The sequence below is a fragment of the Watersipora subatra genome, chromosome 11 (assembly GCF_963576615.1).
Source record: "Watersipora subatra chromosome 11, tzWatSuba1.1, whole genome shotgun sequence".
Classification (NCBI taxonomy): Eukaryota; Metazoa; Bryozoa; class Gymnolaemata; order Cheilostomatida; family Watersiporidae; genus Watersipora; species Watersipora subatra.
This window is the reverse complement of record NC_088718.1, coordinates 41,037,525-41,058,939: the sequence shown is the minus strand read 5'-3', so window position 1 is coordinate 41,058,939 and position 21,415 is coordinate 41,037,525. Positions and strand designations below refer to the sequence as shown.

General features: G+C 32.8%; 1 protein-coding gene across 1 annotated transcript; it reads left to right on the top strand.

The window, feature by feature from the left end:
- The first annotated feature begins 1,516 nt into the window (after nt 1–1,516).
- Nucleotides 1,517–20,966, top strand: LOC137408073 (F-box/LRR-repeat protein 2-like). Its single transcript, XM_068094463.1, has 9 exons — nt 1,517–1,585; nt 4,242–4,450; nt 9,935–10,061; nt 11,889–12,030; nt 14,567–14,830; nt 16,212–16,381; nt 17,480–17,682; nt 18,168–18,347; nt 20,795–20,966. Exons 1-9 carry the CDS (start codon nt 1,517–1,519, stop codon nt 20,964–20,966), a joined length of 1,536 nt encoding a protein of 511 aa, XP_067950564.1.
- The last annotated feature ends 449 nt before the right edge of the window (nt 20,967–21,415 follow it).

Here is a 21,415-nt window from a genome sequence, read left to right as displayed (position 1 = left end):
TAACCTAACAACCAATTTAAAGGATTATGCCTTACAATAACTCAAATCAGTTTTGACGCTAGATTGTGCAGTTAGAAATATCTCTCGCAAGAAAACAATCTTTCAATTTATAGCTGAAGCTCAAGGATTAACATTGACAATACTTGACTGTGGTTAAAGCGCTCAGAAAAAATGTCTTCAAAAATGATGTTAGTATTCATGTTTCTTGTCTGTCCCTTTTGTTATGACATCGGCTATTGCGTTCAAGTTGTAGCATTTCCCTTCTCTATTTACATATTATTTATTTACTATCTGCTTTTGTTTGCTAAAATAAAACTTCAAATATAACCTCAAATTCAGTGTTATGAATGTTTCAAATAATTTTAAGATAGCTTGGCTAGAACTTGTCTGACTTTTGTCTCTAAATGCGGTGTAAACATGTACTCGATGAGACCGTTTATTTATCACTTACAAACAATACGCGCTAATACTGATGACAATTTTGGAGAAGTCTGAGGACGGCTTTTTCCTCTGAGTTCTTTTAACCGCGATTGAGTTTGGCCAATATTGATCTCAAAACATCCTGGCAGTCAGATCACCTCAAACATTAAAAAGCAATTGCAAATGATAGAAAAATACTGATACTTTCTGATAAAATCTATCAAACTTTTGTGTAAATTCTTCTGTTAATGATGCTAAAATTGGCTTCCACTGCTACCGTGATCACTGTAAGAGCTGGAGAGATAGCCCAAAGCAGGAGCTGCACCAATTAGGCTATATACACGCTGCTGATTAAGTATCATGACCTTCGCTAGTTATGCAATAGTTATAATAATGGTTTGCATACTTCTAGGAGCATCTGCAGTAAATGAAACACTTTCAATTCCATCTTTCAAATATTCACGTTAACATAGAATGCATGTTGATAGCACTAATTATCCTCATATCATACGTATATTGTGAAACCAATTAATCTCTTTTAGCTATTACCCACAATTCTTAGAATTACCCAAACTGAAACTAATAGATTCAAGACCAATTAGTGCAATGAAGACTGACATTTAATAGCCTTAATAGCCGCTAAACGTTTTTTTCAAACAAACTAAAACTGTCTATTTTCCTATTAACATGAGCTTCTGTTGATCACCAAACTGAAACCGCACAGTGCTCACTTTACTACTTGGTAACTAAAGTGAAACCTTGCTTTACAGCGATAAAGCTTAGTTTTGTGATCACCAAACTGAAACTGCACAGTGCCCACTTTATTACTCGCCAACTAAAGTAAAACCTTACTTTACAGTGATAAAGCTTAAAGCTTTGCGATCACAAAACTGCAACTGCACAGGGCCTACTTCATTACTTATAAATCAAAGTGAAACTACGCTATATTGAATATAATTAGCTCTATAACAGCTCAATGTGAAACAATGTTGATGAAACACGATGCAGCTATTACCAGCCTGTTTAAATGAAAGCAGGAAACCCATCAATTTTACTGAGTGCATCCTTGAGAGACAGACTTTCCTCCAAGTAAGAGATGAAGGGAGACATCGAGGAAATAGAGAACAATGTGGATGAAGAGCTACTTACCTCATCCCAAACTGAGGTACATACTCAGCATAAGGCATACATTATTAGCCAAAGTTTTATGTGTGCATAACTTTTTATTTGCATTGGTAACAAATATTAATTAAATGATGTGTTTTTATTATATGCGAACAAAAAAATTAAAAATACAGAAATCTGAATTTATTGAGTTGAAAAAAGGTGTTTTAAAAGTTGATAATCTAATATTATTGTAGAAGAGTCAGGTTAGTGAATTGAAGGTTGAAGTAACAGAAAGTTCACAAATTGAAACATAATATAGTGGATGTAGTATGTTGATGACACAGAATAGAAAAATGTTTGACATATGTGTGGAAGGATAAATACAGATATTCTGGGAATAGTTTACGCAGGATTTTGAATCATGGGATGTTTAATAGAAATAGCTTGAGAAATATATTATTCATAGTTCCTTACAGCGGGTAGATCTACATTAAGATTAATTACAGTTTTTACGGTTCAAGTTGATTTGATTTTTAGAAAAATAAATAAAAACAAACAAAACTATAGTCAGCCCAATATTCTTTATTGCTGGCACATTGTGGCTTCATGTTATGCTGAAGATCATTTTATGGTGGCACGAGGTGGCAGAATCATCGCCATAGCTCCCATTTTTAATGATGATCTAAGAGCACCTTCACACTTTTGGATGTCTGTGCATAAAATATGTGTTTATAAGCATCACAATTACTAGGTTTGTTAAATATACATGTACTTACAGTTGTTACAAAGTGGTAGATTTTAGGATATTTGAAATTCAGAAAAATGTAAGTTTTCCATACTATATCGCATAAAGTATAATTCAAATTAATAACCATTGTCTGCTGAATTACATACTTACACTTTGTCTGCTGAATTATATACTTATACTTTGTCTGCTGAACTACATACTTACACTTTGTCTGCTGATTTATCTACTTACACTTTGTCTGCTGAACTACATACTTACACTTTGTCTATTGAATTACATACTTACACTTTTTCTGCTGACTTACATACTTACACTTTGTCTGCTGAATTACATACTTACACTTTGTCTGCTGAGTTACATACTTACAATTAGTCTACTGAATTACATACTTACACTTTGTTTACTGAATTACATACTTACACTTTGTCTGCTGAATTACATACTTACACTTTGTCTACTCAATTACATACTTACACTTTGTCTGTTGGATTACATACGTACACTTTGTCTACTGAATTACATACTTACACGTTGTCTGCTGAATTACATACTTACACTTTGTTTACTGAATTACATACTTACAGTTTGTCTGCTGAATTACATACACTACTTACACTTTGTCTACTGAATCACATACTTACACTTTGTCTACTGAATTACATACTTACACTTAGTCTGTTGAGTTACATACTTACACTTTGTCTACTGAATTACATACTTGCACTTTGTCTACTGAGTTATATACTTACACTTTGTCTGCTGGTTTACCTCCTTACACTTTGTCTGTTGGAATACATACTTACAATTTGTCTGCTGAATTACATACTTACACTTTGTCTACTGAATTACATACTTACACTTTTTCTGTTGGATTACATATTTGCACTTTGTCTGCTAGATTACGTACTTTTGATATTGGTTACTTTATATTTTTAATGTTTTCACATGCATTTACAACCAAAATACAAAATAGCAGAATTCTTTACTTGCAGTATAAAATACTTATGCTAATAAGAATGATGTTTTGTCACTTTTAAGTTTTTAACTAACACCTCAAAAGTTAAACAAAATCAAAAACTATTGTTTATTGTTATTATTGTCTATTGTTATTGTCGTCTATTGTTATTATTGCCTATTATTATTATTATTATTATTATTATTATTATTATTATTATTATTATTATTATTATTATTATTATTGTCTATTGTTATTATTTTCTATTGTTATTATTGTCTGTTGTTATTATTGTCTGTTGTTATTATTGTCTGTTGTTATTGTCGTCTATTGTTATTGTCTATTGTTATTATTATTATTATTATTATTGCCTATTGTTATTATTATTATTATTATTATTGTCTATTGTTATTATTTTCTATTGTTATTACTGTCTATTGTTGTTATTGTCTATTGTTATTATTGTCTATTATTATTGTCTATTGTTATTATTGTCTATTGTTATTATTGTTTATTGTTATTATTGGCGTCGATAATAGAAGCAGTTTCTGATTTCTGAACAAGACCAGGAGATACACGTAACAAAATATTGAAAGAAATTGGTTGTAGAATGGGATTTGCGATAAGCATTTGTACATACATGTATAGCCTAATTGCATCCATAAATTTCAAGTTATTTTTAGGACACTATGTGATTGACATAGTAATCATTTTATCAATGGCCTGTGAGTAAACCCAGTCAAACATTTTCAGCGTGCATTGAACGCTTTTGTTATAATGGAGTTTTTGGTTTCTCGTATTTTCAAACACTAACATACATGTATTTTTAGTAACCCTGAAGCCACAGCTTTTGATGATGCCTCACCATGCAAGGTCCGCTGTCAATTCTATGCCACGCAATCATAGTTTACTATTGTGTGCATAATCCAAATGAAAATCACCACAATTTTTAAAAAACTGTAATTAGCAATCAAAGGTAATCCAACAAAAAGAAAATTCGTCTGATTTTAGGTTCATATCAATGAGCTGCCAGAGAAACTTTTGTTGTCAATATTGTCCTACATTTCACACTATGAACTGTCAAAGACTGTGGTACTAGTTTGTAAGAAATGGAGGTTACTGAGCTACAATGGCTACCTTTGGAGAGATGTGACCTTCAGGCCAGAGTACATGGACTATAACATTCATATCGAGGCTCTAAAAGCCCTGATAAGTGTCAGGTACAAGAAACAGCTGTCAAAATTCTGACAAATATACCAGTTTTTTGTTCAAATCATTGCATTACAATATCAACAAATTTATTTTTTATAAGGTTGTAAAGGAGTAATTATTTACAGCTGGTTTTAAAAGCATGCGTGCTAACACTGAAGCCTGGGCCCAAGATACTTAAGCAAGTTTGTTTTTCTACATGATTCTGCCCAAGTAAACCTATCTTTGCAGTTTTGCTTTGTTTTTTTTTTGCACATCTATTTTTCATATAGTTATAAAAATTTGGTAATTTTGTGCGTAATAAATTTTAAAGTCAGTTCTGAGGCTTTAAATAGATTAAACTATTAATTCTTAAGATATTGCTAAAAGGCCGAGAGCACTTCTAACCGACAAAAACATTACCGCTGACAAAACATTGATTTCTAATGACATACTGATTGAAGTTCTTGGTAAAGGAGGATAAAAAATAAACAAAGCTTGAAAGCTTCTTCTCAGCAACAAGAGCTTTACTCTAAAACCATTTGTTTTTCTATTCATGAAAAATATACACACTCTATTAGACTCGGTGTACTGCATTCATTATGCTTCTTCAATTAACACTTAAACTTCACTTTTTTGAAAGAATGTGAAAGTAAAATATTTGCTCCATTTTATTTCTGCTTTTTTGGTGTTTTACAAGCTTGGGGTGTCAATATGGTATTCAGTTCAAAAAAACTTGCGCCCTTTTTAAGTCCTTTCATAGTCAATAGAATGTTATTAATATAGTCTGGAATCAGGAGACTTGCTTGTGTATACAAGATTGGGCTTCAAGGTGGGCTTAAACTAAAAATATTTTGGCTAATTTTCCATTGTGACTAGACAGGCTTTGATCACAATAAGATTGCTTAAAACATTACAGTAACAAAATTATTAAAGTTTGCTTGAGTGTATGATGGGCATTATATATGCAACTATCTGTAAACAACATCTTATTCTTAAATGGTAAGGCACTGTGCATTGCTGTTGAATGACCACAAATTTAACATGGCTGTATTCAAATTATCTTATACATACATATATCTTATTGCATACTCCACTTATAAACTTGCTGACATCAAAAATCTAGCAAAATCTGTATAACTTGAGCGTTGAAAAAAACACTTTAACCGCTGCTATAAAAACACATTCAGTTATTAGCTTATAGTTATTATTATTCTTTTTAATGCTGTTGATGTACAGTTTAGATTTCAAGTCATTACAGAATCAGTTTTTTTATAGTACAAAAGGTTAATTTAAGAATAAATAAATTCTCATTTACCTCACATCTGGAACCAGCTGCTCATATAAATAAATATAAGCTCAGTTTTCTGCAGAAAATCTTAGTAGTGTTGTCAACTTTAACTTAAACCTTTTTTTCGAGAAAAATCTATTATTAACTATTAATTTAGGATATGCCTTCTTATATGTTTGGCATGTCTATTAAAAGCCAGCATGCACTAATCGGTGTTAAAAGACTTTCATAGTTGTTTTTCCTAAAAATTGGCATTCTTAAGCATGGGACTACCTAGTAATTTTTTCTAATTATTTTTGTCTATTATGGCATAAACTCTTTATTATCACAGACCATACATACTATACATGTTTGAGAAGTAAGTCTTGTAGACACTCTGTCTGTTATATATAGTCTATCTGATCCATATAATCCAATCAAAATAAATTTATTCTATTTTATGATTGACAATAAAGCCTGGTTTCCATATGACAGTGCAATGATCGTGCGCGGCCCAGTGATTGTGCGCAATGCATTTCTTGGGCTGCGATGCAGTGTTTCCATAGCGTGCGTAGGCACCATGCTTGCATTGGACAGGGTGGGTAATTTCCTTTTTTGTACGGGAGACCGATTTCTTTAGAAAACAGCCCTCTGTTTGAATTGTGGGATAGGTTGAAAAGGTTGAGCGGTGTATTGCGGGCTACATCATCGCGTGCACCCGTCGCAAGGATCCACTCTGTTGGATCATTGCGATCAGTGTACGCACGTCGCGCGATCGTCGTGCGTTGACGTTTCCACATCACAGCCGGCCTACAGAAGATGTCGTGCGCCTTGTTGCGTGCCTTGCGCTGTCATATGGAAACCAGGCTTAAAGGCTGCCAACTAGATAAATGAACTACTAATAAAGCTACTAATAAATGAACTCCAAACATCACCAGTTTACTTTGATACGGTTACATGTATACGCATAGGTATGGTGAAACTTGGTTTTTATTGAATTCTTTTGTCACAATGTGCAAATACTGCCATGTTATAACAAATGCCGACTAAAAAGGCAAATATCAGTTAATATGTAATAATATTTATATGTAGAATATCCTTAGCTTTCCATTGATGCATATATTGCAGTAATTTATTTAACAAACACTTAACAAACAATGAACTAATAACAAATAACATGTTTATTATAAGCAGCCCCATAATTATGATCACCACAGTGCAACTTCTTAAAAAGTTGACTTAAATACCAATCCTACACAACCCTAGAAGTACCAATCCTACACAACCCTGGAAAAAAATCCATTATATTTTTAGAAACATTATTACTATCTTCTTTATTTGTCGGCATAAATTTAATAGTTTAGTTTTTATCAGCATCCATAAACATTTTTATTAAAGGATAAAAGTTTCCCACTTTTTAGTAAGCTGCATATTACTTGTAATACTAGTATACTAGTCTCAGAACACCTTACCCATGCAATATTTTATTTTCCAGCTGCGGATTATTTTGTCTGGTCTGCCAAAAAGGGCAACAGTTTTTTTCAATATTTTATGAGATCTTTTAATAATAGTAACAAAGCTTGTCTTAACTATCTAAGCTCATTATATATATATATATATATATATACTACCATTCATGATACACAAATAAAAAGAAACATATTATACCATATTATGTTTCGCCGAGTAGCTGGGTTACCTGGGCTACCTGGCGTTGCCCAAGTATTAAAAAATCAACTTACAAACAATGAGAGGTAATAGGAGCTGCCTGCCACTTGCTATTAGCCTGGCACATCACAAATGGATAATTTGCGTAAGCTAACTAATAAGAGCTATTGTTTCTCATGACGTTACACCACTACTTTGCTACGTGACCGAAAGTGGTAGCCTATTTGCTTTCTTATAGCGCCATATATTGCCTGGCATATATAAGCACTATATTGCCATATAGTGCTTCAACTAACTGCCATGACACTATTATGTAGTACTGGAGACAGCCGGCAGCAGTGACTCCGCGATGAGTAAGAAAGGTTTGTAGTAGTAAACTAGTGAATTTCGAAAAAAACGGTTATAAGCTCTCCTATAATAAAAATCATGTCTGTCTGTACGTCCGAAACTATGATGAAAGCATTAGGAAAACCTCATTTGCGAATTCAACGCGGATGTTTTGTTTTGCATCTACGGTAAAAGTGTATGTATTGTGCACATAGTTATTACACCTGATGATTTCTCATGGTGCAAGAAACTGCTGGTGTATTAACTATCATGCAATTCAAGATTCCGTAAAAATATATTTTGGTATACTGTAGATTATAAAATATGTGAACTACAGTTAAAGCTCAGCATCTCATTCAAACCAAACAAAATTGTGGAATTTTGGGTAAAACTCTTCTTACATCTTTTTAGTTAAAAAGTAGTTGACTGTAGTCATTGAGTTGAGAGATTTAGCTGGTCTTGTATTGGTTAGTTGATCTCACGACTTGAGGCCTTTCAGCTCGATCAAAGTTAGACCTGAACAACACATAATATACACGTAAGTGTAAAAAGCTAGCAGAAACACAAGTTCACTAAAAGATTGAAGTTTACCATAGTGTGCATATCAACTGATTGCTATTATTAGTACCTAGATCATATTCCTGATTATTGATATTTCAATTGTATAACAAGATAAGGGCACCAGGTGCCTGATAGTTCAGTCTACACATATAGCCAATTAGGAAAACAGTTGTTATGAGTTTGTTAACACCTTGAGTATGTTTGTATTAGCGCACTTCGTATGCATAATGTAAGTATGCCGTAATATCAGCCAATTCTGCTTTTTATAACCTGCAATCCTTAAAGCTGAGCTGTACATTCCTTTCCATTTTGAAAGAATAGAACTGCAGAACATATTTGATATTCTGTTGTCTATATTGACAGCTAGAGAGGCTGGCAAATTACTTCAAGCAGTGCAACGATAGATTGCAACAATAGATTGCACTGCGGATGGGGAGAAAAGTTATTGCAGTAATAATTGGATATAACATAATAGTTTTTAATTTAATTGAGCATACTGAAACTTTTTGCAGCTGTTTTCACTTTATCTTTAGGTGTGTGTTAAAAACACAATTTTTCAACTTTATTAAAATACTAACAATTTTCATCATGTAATGTTTTGTGTAAATTAAGTTAGCGTTATTACTCTATTGTTTTGTACATTAAATTTTGTTAGACTTGATTGTCCAATTTTTTTCTGTTTTTTCTGTTTTTGAGCATTATGAGTGAATTGCTGCATATAAACACAAGTTTTAAAATTGCAATAGAATATGACTTGACACATGTAATGTCAACACACTAGACATTTAACTTTGGTAGAATACAACACTTTCTTTGAAACGCTACACAAATTTCTCAAAATAGCTAAACCTTTACTATAGTAAAAACCAATGATATACAGCTCCACAGCTTGTGAATGGCAACTGACTGATCATAACGGCGACAATGCTGGGCAACTATATTTATTTGACAACAAAATGAAACCAACAGATCAGTAAAATAACCACTATTGTTTATTATATTTGTAAACTTACAAGGGGCTTTATTCAGCATATTTGTTTGTTCGGGGGCCGTGTCCGGGTTCATCCCAACAGAGCTCGATCATTAAGCTCCGCTCACATGATGCCCCTCACCTATTCTTGTGGGGCTGTGTATCATTGGTAAAAACTATGTTTGCCCATTTGCCTAGATCCGCGATTGGAGATTGGAAAAAAAATTGTATTGGGCATGATTTGAACCCACAACATTGGCACACCACCACCTGCACCAATTATTCTTATTTCAGAATTTTACAATAATTGTGCACATACTTATTCTCTGCACTTATAGGCACTCCTGATGATCTCTCATGGCATACTAGACTGCCAGAGTAATAGTACACTTAAAAAAATTAACTATGAATATTTAAAATGCTTAAAGACTAAGTTGTGTGAGTAACTAATGCCACTAATATGCTTATAACTACACTCTCAGAATGACTAACATGCCAAATTTTTCCCTTGCTGCATAAATAATACACTAAAAGCTATTGTTTTAATATAAGTGGCAATGTGAAAAAAGGCTTAATTTTTTTAATTATTCTTAAATAATACCAAAGATGAAGATACAGAAAATGCAAGCTAAACATTTTTAGATCATATTTAAAAAAAAACTTCAAATTTGAGTTTAAGCAACTCTTGAATAATTCAATGTCTGATTTATTATTCTGTAGGTTTGCCAATCAGCTGAGGTCTATAGACTTACCTTGCGAGTTTGTCACAGTTCAGGTTATACACGAACTGGCTAGTAAATGCCCCGCAGTCAAACAAATGACTATCGACTTCGCTAAAGCTACACAGGTAACAGACTAATATTCAAATTATTAAATAAATAATCATAACACATAATTATTAAACAAATAATTTATGTTTTTTAATGCTTTCAGAAGCATTCACGAATTCAAGTTAATATAATCCTTTACCTGCAGTGTAACATACTTACGCTAATAGAGTCATGTGTTGTCGCTTACATCTAATAGGCCGTAAACCAAAGCAAACAACATGGTCTATTTTATTATTAATGCTGAGAACAACACAAAAGAGTTAGATGTAAAAGATTTATTAATGTACTACAAAGCCTGAGTTGTGTTAGCCAACTTTTCTAATTTTTAGAAGGTGGCTAAGACTAGCCTAACTAGCAGCAATAATTACCCAAACCAAAATGAGCTCTATTTATATATAGACTCTATATTAAAATATAATGCAGAAATAATGTCTAAAAACATAAAAATATATTTCATTTAATTTAATTTTGTAAACATGACTATTGAAATAAAAAAGAAAAATACAAAATACAAACTTTCTTCAATTGAGGCAAAAATTTTCATGATTAATAATCTCAGATAGTTTAACAGCAAACTTTTAAAATTTATTTATTATTCTCTGTTTTACAATTAGCTGTGATAGTTTTGTAATTCAATATGTTATTGAAGTTGAACTTGTGTTAATCATTAGGTCTCATCATAAGTTCTGAACGGAAATAAAAAAACTGTGTGATACGTGGTCTCTATTCTGTGATAAAGCCCTATATACCTGATCATACAATCAAGAGATAGTGTCTAAGTCACACTAGAATATGAAAGCAGTAGACCCTATAAATAGTTTACTGTGCAATCGATTTATTACAAAAGGGTGTCACCAGTTTAGTTTGCGATCAGTAGATAGGCTCATCTACTATCCTCTACAGTAGTGTTGCATAGCCTATTTTACTCCTGTATTGTTAGAAATTTAAAATTAACTGTCTAACCACCTATTATATCAGGGGATGTACACAGTAATGTTGGCGATAAGAGTTTCCTGTTCTGTTATTCTTTATAATATATATAGTGTAGCAGATTTTCTTAAGGATATACTGATAAGTTAACATTTTTTGATTTAATTATGTTTTAATAGTAATATAGGTTTGCAGAATTGCATGTATCTTACATAATAAATATAAATCTAGCCAAACATATATATGCTGATAGAAACCTTGATTTCTGTAGGCTATGTGCCTGCCAATTTAAATGGTCAATATAACTTCTTATTCATATGGAAAAGGAGCTTTTTATTTCAATACACGTAATCTACTTGACTATTGTTTGTTTTTTGTCTCATGGTATAATTTGTTTAAAATGACCGGTGTAAATAAAGTTGCTATCTGTCTGTCTTTGTTGACAACAGAATTGCTGGTAAAATATTCTATTGAGGAAGTGGAAGTAGGCAAGCTGATTGCCTTTTTGTTGCGGAATAGACTTTTGAGCAATACAACAACTCACTTCTTCTCACAATGTATGATCAAGTCTTTCTAGACTGAAGGTGTTTATATTCGATCAACTCCAAAGGTCATGGACTTTGAACACAGGGGTGTTTGCTCGTATATTCTGCATTTTACAAATAGCTTTCAGTAATTTTTGAAAATAAGCCTACAGGCTGAGAAAAATTTTAAAAATATGTTGACTAAAATTAAACATTTCAGGAAATTATAAACAAAACTGTCAAAGATTTGATTAGCTTCTTTTAAATAATTCGGAAAATATTGGAAATTTTTTATTTGTATTTTGCAACATTTTCTGAGCCCAAAAACGCAATTTGTATTCAGTTAATTACTTACTCTAGCCTGAGATTTAGCAATTTTTTCATTTTTAGCTCAACGATTTTACGGATCTGCAAAATTTTCCAAGCAATCTAAAGAGCCTTTGCTTGTGCTTATCTGAAGTTGTCTTCCTTGAAGGATTTATGAGGCGAGTCTACACCTTCCTGTCAAGTCTCTCAGTGTTGCATATCATAGGTAGGCATGTTTGTTATTTTCTTACACCCATTCACATATGTACAATATTGTGCATAAGTCACTTCTTAAAAAAAAAAATTTTTTTTGGTTTCTTCAGCATCTTTGCAGTAACATAAAAAATTCATAAATAGATTCATACCAACGAACATTAAAACCAGTTTTTTTTAGTTCATGTGTCTATTTATATATAATTATAAAAAGTTTTAGGAGCTGTAATGTTTTAGATTTTTGAATAAAAATTATTTTAAAAATTTATAATCTTAAATTTTATAATTTATTTTGATTGCAAAACCTACTTGATGTAAAACGATTTCATAAATTGATTTTGATAAACTTTAATGACTGTCTGTAAGCTTAAACACACTGCAAACACTACAGTATGGTGTAATCTTTGGAAAATCTTTAAGCTAAAAAAATGCCTATTCTATTAGATTGCAGGTCACTAGTGTTAGACGGTCATGTGAACAAATCATGTTATGAGAATAGGTCTACTAGACCAATTGTATCAAAACCTATTGAATTTGAACAAATTGATTCAAGATGATTAATTTAAAATCAGTCGGCCCTATATACCAACCAATCTAAAATAGATGGTTAGACAAAAATAAAAATACGAAGACTTGAAACACATACTTTTATTTAATAAAAGTTATTATTTAGCAACATTACTTAAGTGTTATACACAAGTTAAAATAGCAAAAATTTTATTGAATTAACTGTAAATCCAGGCAATTTTTATGCACAAAAATTCTTTAAAAATACAAAAAAGAGATAAAAATTCAGCAACATCACATCATAACAATGATCTACAGCTCCCCAAGGATAGGCAACAACCATCATATGAGGGAGGGGTTTAATGATTGTGCTTTGATAGGATTGTGCTAGCCTGGGTTTCGGAGCTAACACAATTCTGGCGAGGCGGATGCGTAGTCTTGTTAGGTTTTGGAAAACATGAATGAGGTAATGAAACGTGTTATCGTTTCATTACCTCATTCAGTCAGTAGGCCCCACGGTTCACAATAGCAAACCTTGAATTTCTACAATGTAGGGGTAACACCTAACTAAAAGGTTGATCCATAGAAAAAAAAACTTTTCAATTTATCTACTTTCACTAATTTTGAAATTGGTAGATGTCATAGTATATGCTTAAAGTTAACTATAATTTACCCAAAATCACTCGAACAACGGCTTTTTTTCTTAGTTTCTGATTAATATTTTGCCACCCCTAGTATAAAATGACAAAGTCTTTCATCGTTGTCACAATGTTTTGCCTGGCCAATAAAATAAAACGGCAGGCAAAGCTGTGGAGTGTAGTTTTCATACTCAAAATCTAAATACAAAACTGACTTTGGGCTATTTTACGATTGCGGCTATTAATGTCGCGAATGCTTGTGAATGGCAACTGACTGATCATAACGGTGACAATATTGGGCAACTATATTTATTTGGCAACAAAATGAAACCCACAGATCAGTAAAATGACCACCATTGTTCGTAATATTTGTAAATTTACAAGGGGCTTTATTCAGCATATTTGTTTGTTCGGGTGCGGTGTTTGGGTTCATCCCAACAGAGCTCGATCATTAAGCTCCGCTCACATGATGCCCCTCACCTATTCTTGTGGGGGCTGTATATCATTAAGCTCCGCCCACAGGATGCCCGTTGCCTATCCTTGTGGGAGTGGGGGGCTGTATATCATTGATCATAAGCAATATTATATACTGAGATTTTAGATTTCAAACCAATGCTTGTACAAGCTCTAAAGTTCCATTATTGTCCTCGCTAAAAACAGTCTAGATTCTCTCTTCACGTTTAATTTCTTTTGAGCTTAGCCTTAGATTTCCTCCTAATAATGCATTCAATTCGCGCTTCAAATTCTGCAGTTTGCTCCATTTTTACTGAATTCCAAAGGTCTATTCTGAAAGCGCAGAGTACGAATTAAAATCAGACCTAAAAGTGTTTTATCACCAGACCAACAATTTCTTTTGGTTTGAATAGGATGCTGAGCCCTCGCTAGTTTGCATATTTAATAACATGAAATTTACAGTGGCAAAATATATTGTTATAGCATTTTGAATTTTATGATTAACAATAAAGTTTTTAATTTTGGCACATTACATATCTTATGATTATCAAGCTGTAATTGGGTTAAATTCTTTTTAAGTACTCCTCTTTTTTTGTTAAACCCTTAATACTATTTTTTTAAATATTTAAAATAAAATAAAATGTTAAAATAAGAATTATACGTATTAAAATTTACTTGTAGACTAGTATTATAATCTGAAAAGTGATTTTTATTGAAAGGTTCAAGAACAAAGTACAAGACAAATAAATAAAAAAACCACATAATTGTAAAAATCAAATTTTATGTTGCGCTATATTAAATAAAATTGTATAGACATTTGAAATATTTATATAGTAAAGAATGAAACAGCTTAAAATGCAGGTCTGGTTGAAATGTTAGTCTTTAGTATTGTTTTCTGACCTGCCATTGGTGCAGCCATGTTTTTCTAGTAACAACATCTCTGTTCACCAGGTACCTTTGACTTGTCCAGTGAAAGTGAAGAGAGATTCGAAGTGGTCAACATTGGCAAGATAAGAAGTCACACACCAAACCTGACAATCGTCAATTTCTATGGTGTCACCTTCTTTGAAGATAGTCATATAGAGATGCTGGCTGCCAGCTGTATTCACCTTAAAGTGTTTGCTGCTAACTACTGCCTTCAGATTACTGGCTCCTCGCTGAAACATTTAACAACCCGATGTAAAAAATTGCAGACGCTGCTTCTGCGACACGCAGGTACCTTTTAAGCTGAGTAACTCTATGCATTCGACAGTTGTAACACTACTGATACTATTAATAATATGGGTGCTCAAAATTAAATTAATTAAAATTTAAGAGTTAGTATCACTAAAGAAGCTTTGGTTAAAATAGACGCTGCTTATATTACACAAATGAGTGAGACTAGCTGATTACCTCTATGTATTTGAGAGCGATACCCTACTAATGTTATTACTAAAATGGAAAGCATTGTCTATATTAAACAAACCAAAACAACTTGGAGAGGAGGGAAAAAGTTGTGTGGGTCAACAAGATTTCGATAAGATAGCTTTCTTTTTGATTACCTGGTTGACCTTTGTAACCTTTCAGCTGACCTTAGTACTGCTATATTCAGTTCCATGCCAACATATTTATTTAAGGCTTTGCTGATGAGCTGCATCAAATATACTTTAGTCTAAACTAACCACAGCTTTTCTGGACCATAAATGCTTGCTTTCAGTGAACCTTTTTATTAAAATTCTACCATTGTGATTATTACCGTAGTGTGTGAAATGAACAGACCTCAAGGTTTGAAAATTTAAAATTCTCTTTTACAATATTGTTACTTATTGTGAATTTATTCAATAACTATATAATATGTATTAAATTAAACCTCATTTTGTTCTAATTTTCAGTATGTGAACTAAACAGCTGTAAAGTTGTGTTTTGATTGATTAGGTAAGCTAAATTATGAACATTTCATGTTTTCAATGGCTGAAGATATCAAACTGTACAGATACAATCACGACACATGCTTTTAATTTGCTTACCTCAAGTCATGCTTAAACGAATAGATTTTTCAAAACAAAAAGTTTATATTGATGAATTTTAGAAGCAAGAAATCATCAGATAAAACCTGGTGATATGTAATTCGATCATTCTTATTACATTGGTTCAAAAAACAGCATCTAACTTGATTTGAGTGCACCTACGTATTATTTAATAAGATATTTTAAATTTTGACAAGATTTTGAATCTAGTGGTGTTTCATTCATGTTTGTTTACTAGTAACCGAAACAAAAACAACAAACTATAAGTAAGCTTGAGAAATTTGTTCAGTGAACAAAAAAGGGGAGGAGAGTCCAGTTTATTTTACACACCGCTGTATATTGGACAATTTGGCTGTTTTGCATGCTGTAACATCTTTCATATGCGTTTTTAAACCACCATTTTCCAAGTGCTAACAGCTGCCTACAGTACATAGAAAATACAGCTCTCTGTATTCGAAATCGTTATGTTATCTTAGATTGTTTAATGTTATCAATGTTTAATGACAGCTTACACATGATAATGTGTTTACTGATAAAATAACCAAAATGTTTTCTAAACTATTGGTTAAACTCTGCCTTGTTACTCACAGATCTAAAAGATGAGTATGTTGCTGCCGTGGACTGGTACAAGTGCAGACACATGTCCGAGCTAGATATCAGTTGTACAGATTTGAGTGAAACTTGTCTAATAGAGCTACTCACCAAGCTGCCTCCTCTCACCTTTCTCTCAGTAGCTCATTGCGACTTCTTTACAGACAAGGTAGGATAAATCTAACCAATTATATTACTATGTTGTCATTAATTTTACTCATTGATGATAACAAATTATTGGTTCTCCTTTGGGTAAGAGAATACAACTCTTAACTTGCATTACAAACTTTCAGATGACATTGATGCATGTACTATACATTATAATGACTTCCTTTAATAGTTTTAAAGGTTTTTCCTTTTATTGGCTTATTTTTTAGCTAGAATTTGATGATTTAAATTCAAATGTTTTGACAAAATGTGGTAAACACCTTCAATAATTTATGATTATTAAGAGAGAGAACAATGCTTCTTTTAAATGTGATTTCTTTTGTTCCACAGACACATGCAACGAAAATTATGTAAAAGATTATAAGGTTGCTTGGTTTGATTGTCTGTATAGACATTGTTGTTGAGCTGACTTCCAATCAACTAGTATTTGGGATGTTGTTTAATTTAATTTTAAGTAAAACCTTTTGCACTAAAATAGTTTGTAATACTACAGGTTTTTCTGATGATATGATGTTTTTCTTTAAAAGCTAAGAAAGTCTTTGATTTCATTGGTTTTTTTATTTTGCGAAAACTATACCAAGTGCAGGTAAGTTAAAATTCGAAGTGTTTCAGAATAAATTCTAAACTTAGAATAAGGTTTTAACTAGTAGAAAAAAGATTTATGCAACCCTAATGAGAGAGCTTTTTGTATTACATCTCAAGTCACCACAATGCTTGCCTACAATGCACATGATAGAATTATGTAAATTGATTATAATTTTATTTGATTCCTTTTTTTGCACAGTGTTAATGGAATAGTTTTCAATCAATTAATATTTACAGTGTTGTTACAAATAATTTTGAGCAAAATCTTTTGCATGACACAAATCATTACTGGCCAGTGTTTCACATAGATCTATTATGCCCTAGCATGACATTGATACAATGTTACCAATCATCAGCTACCCTATAATAATAAACGAAAACTTTAAAATTTATCATATAACAGTAGAATAAACTGTGAACTTACTTTTTATCCCATTACAAAGGGCCTGTTGAGGGCCACCCTGTGATGGTGCTCTGCTAATGTAGCTTAAGCTAGTTTATTACCTTCCTTCAGGTGCTGAACTCAATGGCTTCCAATAGTCGATTAGATAGACTGAAAAGTGTAGACTTTGGCTATACATATGGGCTTACTGAACCCATCATTATGGCATTTCTTAAAAGCCATGGCCACAGGCTAGCTGGTGTTATGCTTAATGGCAAAGCAAAGTTGGATGAACTTTTCTGGCTAACCGCTGTGCCCCTTCTTCCAGAGATCAGGTCAGAATTAGTGAGTCTGCATTAAACCAATCAGCTGTTTTTTTGTATTATTTCACTGTTGTGTAGTAACATCTTGCACATCGGTAAACTTGTTTACATAAATCAAAAGCAACAAAGTTGCATTTTGGAGTTGTCATCTTACAACAGCTTTGAATTTATAAGTAGACAACTTCTACTTTCGCTCTGTGCTCACCCTTAGTATTGCCTAAAAGCTTGGTGGGTATTGAGTTATTGAGTTAATAGAAGACAATGACAAAATAAGCTTATGTATATTAATACGTAAATAATTAAAAAAGTGAAAAAATAAAAAGTTGAAAGCTTTTCTCGGCTATTTAAGATTGAACAGTATACGAAAAGAAGAGTATCACTCGTTTACAAAACAGATTACGAAATATAGTAAAAAGGTATCGAGTCTGAGCTTAATTTTTACTAAGAACATATTGATAAACTACATTTCGATAGCAGGTCTGCTTCATCTGTTGCAGAATTGTTTCTCTGGGTCAGTGTCATGGCTGGTTCTATGGCAACCTCGCCAGAGTACACATTGATCAAATTATAAACGCTATCGCTACTTACAATCGTAAGTTGGTGAGGCTCGAGATCCAGTGGGACCCTGACACGATACGATACAGTGACAAGAGCAGCAAATTCATAGACTTGCTCAGGTATAGTAACCTAATAAGATTATAGGTACCATGTCTCTAAATAAGGTTATATGACGAATATCTAGGTTGACATGGTTGTAGGTATTGCTATGATGTCTTTATAAAGTCGTTTTCAGGACAAATAGCACTGAAGGTGCCACATGTATGTAGGTTTTTCTCAAACCAAGTGGTGACCTAGTACGGAATTTTTTTTATTCCTATGCTACGTGGTTGCATAAGAAAATTACAAACACAAACCTACATTTACCAGTTTATTAACAGGATTGTAAGATGATAACTCCAAATTTTTTGTAAAATTTAACACTTTTCTATAGTGTCTCCGCTATATGTTAAGTAGATGGGCAGGAAATTTATACAAACATTTACTTTTTTATTGATAAGAGTGAAAAAGACAGCTCTAAATTTTCTGTGAATGTAATATACTTTTTGTCATTTCATTCCTATAGTTTAAGTAGATTGGCAAAACATTTACGAAAAACACCTGTTTATTGGCAGAATTGTGAGAAAATAATTCAAAATTTGATGTAAAAGTCCATGGTTTTATAAAGTAGCTTCTTTCTTATAGTTTAAGTAAATTGGATTAATGTTTATACAAACATTTACCTGCCGATTGACAAGAGCGTGAGATGACAACTCCAAATTTGTTGTAAAGTGCAACATGTTTTTGTGATTTCTTACGTACAGTCCAAGCAGCTAGTCATTTGGTCTCATGTCTATACAAGCATGTACTTGTTGATTGGCAGAAGTGTGAAATGACATTTCTGGATTCTCTTTGTAAAACTTTACCTGTTTTTCATTCTACATGTACCTTTCTTATAGTTCAAGCATATAGGCTGATTTTTTTTCATTAAAAGTCATAGATATAGTAAACTCTAGATTGGCGAATAGCTATCATTACAATGGAGCAAAAGTGAGCTGGATAATTGGCTGTCGTTTACACGACATTACGACGTCAGTGATGTGCATCACAGCATCAGAGCCTTCAATTGAGCAATGAGTTTAATAGTGAAAGCATGCTTGTCATACTAGTTTTTAAGTCACAAACATAATAATAAGACCAAATTCTTAGTGAAATGTCATCAGAGGAGAGTACAACACTCCAGGTATATCCTGAATTGCTCATAAAAAAGCAGAACTTCAACTCAAAACAATAAGTTCTCAACAATATCATAAGCTGTCTATGCCAGTTAAAGACACCAAGCGAAAAGCTACTAGTGGGAAATAATAGGAAAACCTTCATCATTGGTTTTGAGTCAGCAGCCAAATCTGTACATAACAGTGCTCAATATCTTTTCAACAACTACCCTCACATCAACTACTTCCTAACCTTTAAGATCAACCAGGATCACATTGAGACTCTGTTTTCCTCGATACGATCTAAGGGTGGCTATAACAATAACTCGGATGTGCAGTGCTTTAGATCTGCACTTCGAGCACTGCTCATAAAAGCAAATATGAAACCAAGTCCCGATGCTAACTGTATTGATTTCGATGTGGGCAGGGCTGAAAAAACTGGCCAACTCATGCTACATTATCTGGCTGGAAAGAAGAAGAAGGAAGAGACAAAAGCTGAGAAAGGTGAAGATGAGGAGTTCGGTGATGAGGAATTTTTTCTAACACAAATGTGATGACTGTATCAAGTTCTTGACCAATGTAGAAGTAGTGGGAAGTAAAAGTAGTGATGACATAACCCTAATCTCAGTTAAAACAGATGAGGATTAGTGACGCCAAAACCATTGCTAGGTCGAACATGTATTGCTGCAGAAAAGTGGTTACGTTCACACATGGAGAGCTGTGCTATCACACAGAAAGCTATTAAACAAGTAACATCACAGACAAGGAACATCAAACAAGAAACATCACATATGTCTTATTACATAACCTCAACCAAGGTTTCACATGCGCGTGCCATCAATCCACTCAAAACTATAGTAAATCGCTATATTAAAATCAGAATACACTACGCAGCTTCAAAGCAGGAAGATAGTTTAGCCAACCCAATACAAAAACTCAGTCATGTCTAATGAGTGTTTAATATGGTGGTCTAGCTTTACTGCTTCTAAATATCATTTGATTAATTAGTTTGTTATTATTTTAATTTCTATTTGGTCACTCTTTGTATTATCGATGATATAGAAGCTTCTATATTATTGGTATTATCCATTACCATGTGTGTAAGATTCTTACCTTTCTCATCCAAAGTCAGTTTTATATACTTTCAACAAAATGTGCTGTCTCAGATGCACAAACTATGGTAAAATTGGGCAGTTTTTATTGTTAAGTCAATTGGAATTCATAGATCAGCTAATTCTCTTTACACATCACCATGACGTCGCATCGTGCTATTTATACGCCTCACTTATTTTCATCATTCGCACATTTAGGGTTTATCATATCTATGTTTAAAGCTAATCTCGGCAACCTCGCATTCCCGCATTCTTTTGCAGAATGAGATGTAGCAACCTGCGGACTGTGGCCCTAGCAGATGGCGGATACTATGAGATGTTCAGGTCTAACTTCGATCGAGCTGAGAGACCTCAAGTCGTGAGACCAACTAACCAATACAAGACCAGCATAATCTCTCAACTCAACGACTACAATCAACTGCTTTTTAACTAAAAAGATGTAAGAAGAGTTTTACCCAAAATTCCACAATTTCGTTTGATTTGAATGAGATGCTGAGCTCTAGCTGTAGTTCACATATTTTATAATCTACAGTATAACAAAATATATTTTTACAGAATTTTGCATTTTAGGATAAATATAATGACTTTTTAAAAAGTAATTCATTTGTTTTTGCTAGTTTTTACTGCTTGTCGTTGAATTTCTGCTTCCAACCATATTTTGTGCTAGTAATACCATGGTAGCTAGTTCAGCCACAAAAGCTCCTATGACCTTCCTAACACCACCGATAGTTCTCATGTGAGTTGAACTAATGACCTGCTAACCACTGACTTGCTAACCACTGACCTACCTCTGCTTCAAATCAGCTACTGATCTACCCTTTGAGTTGCCAAATTTGCTTCAGAATAAATATTGCTTACATCCATATATATATATTGTTTCAA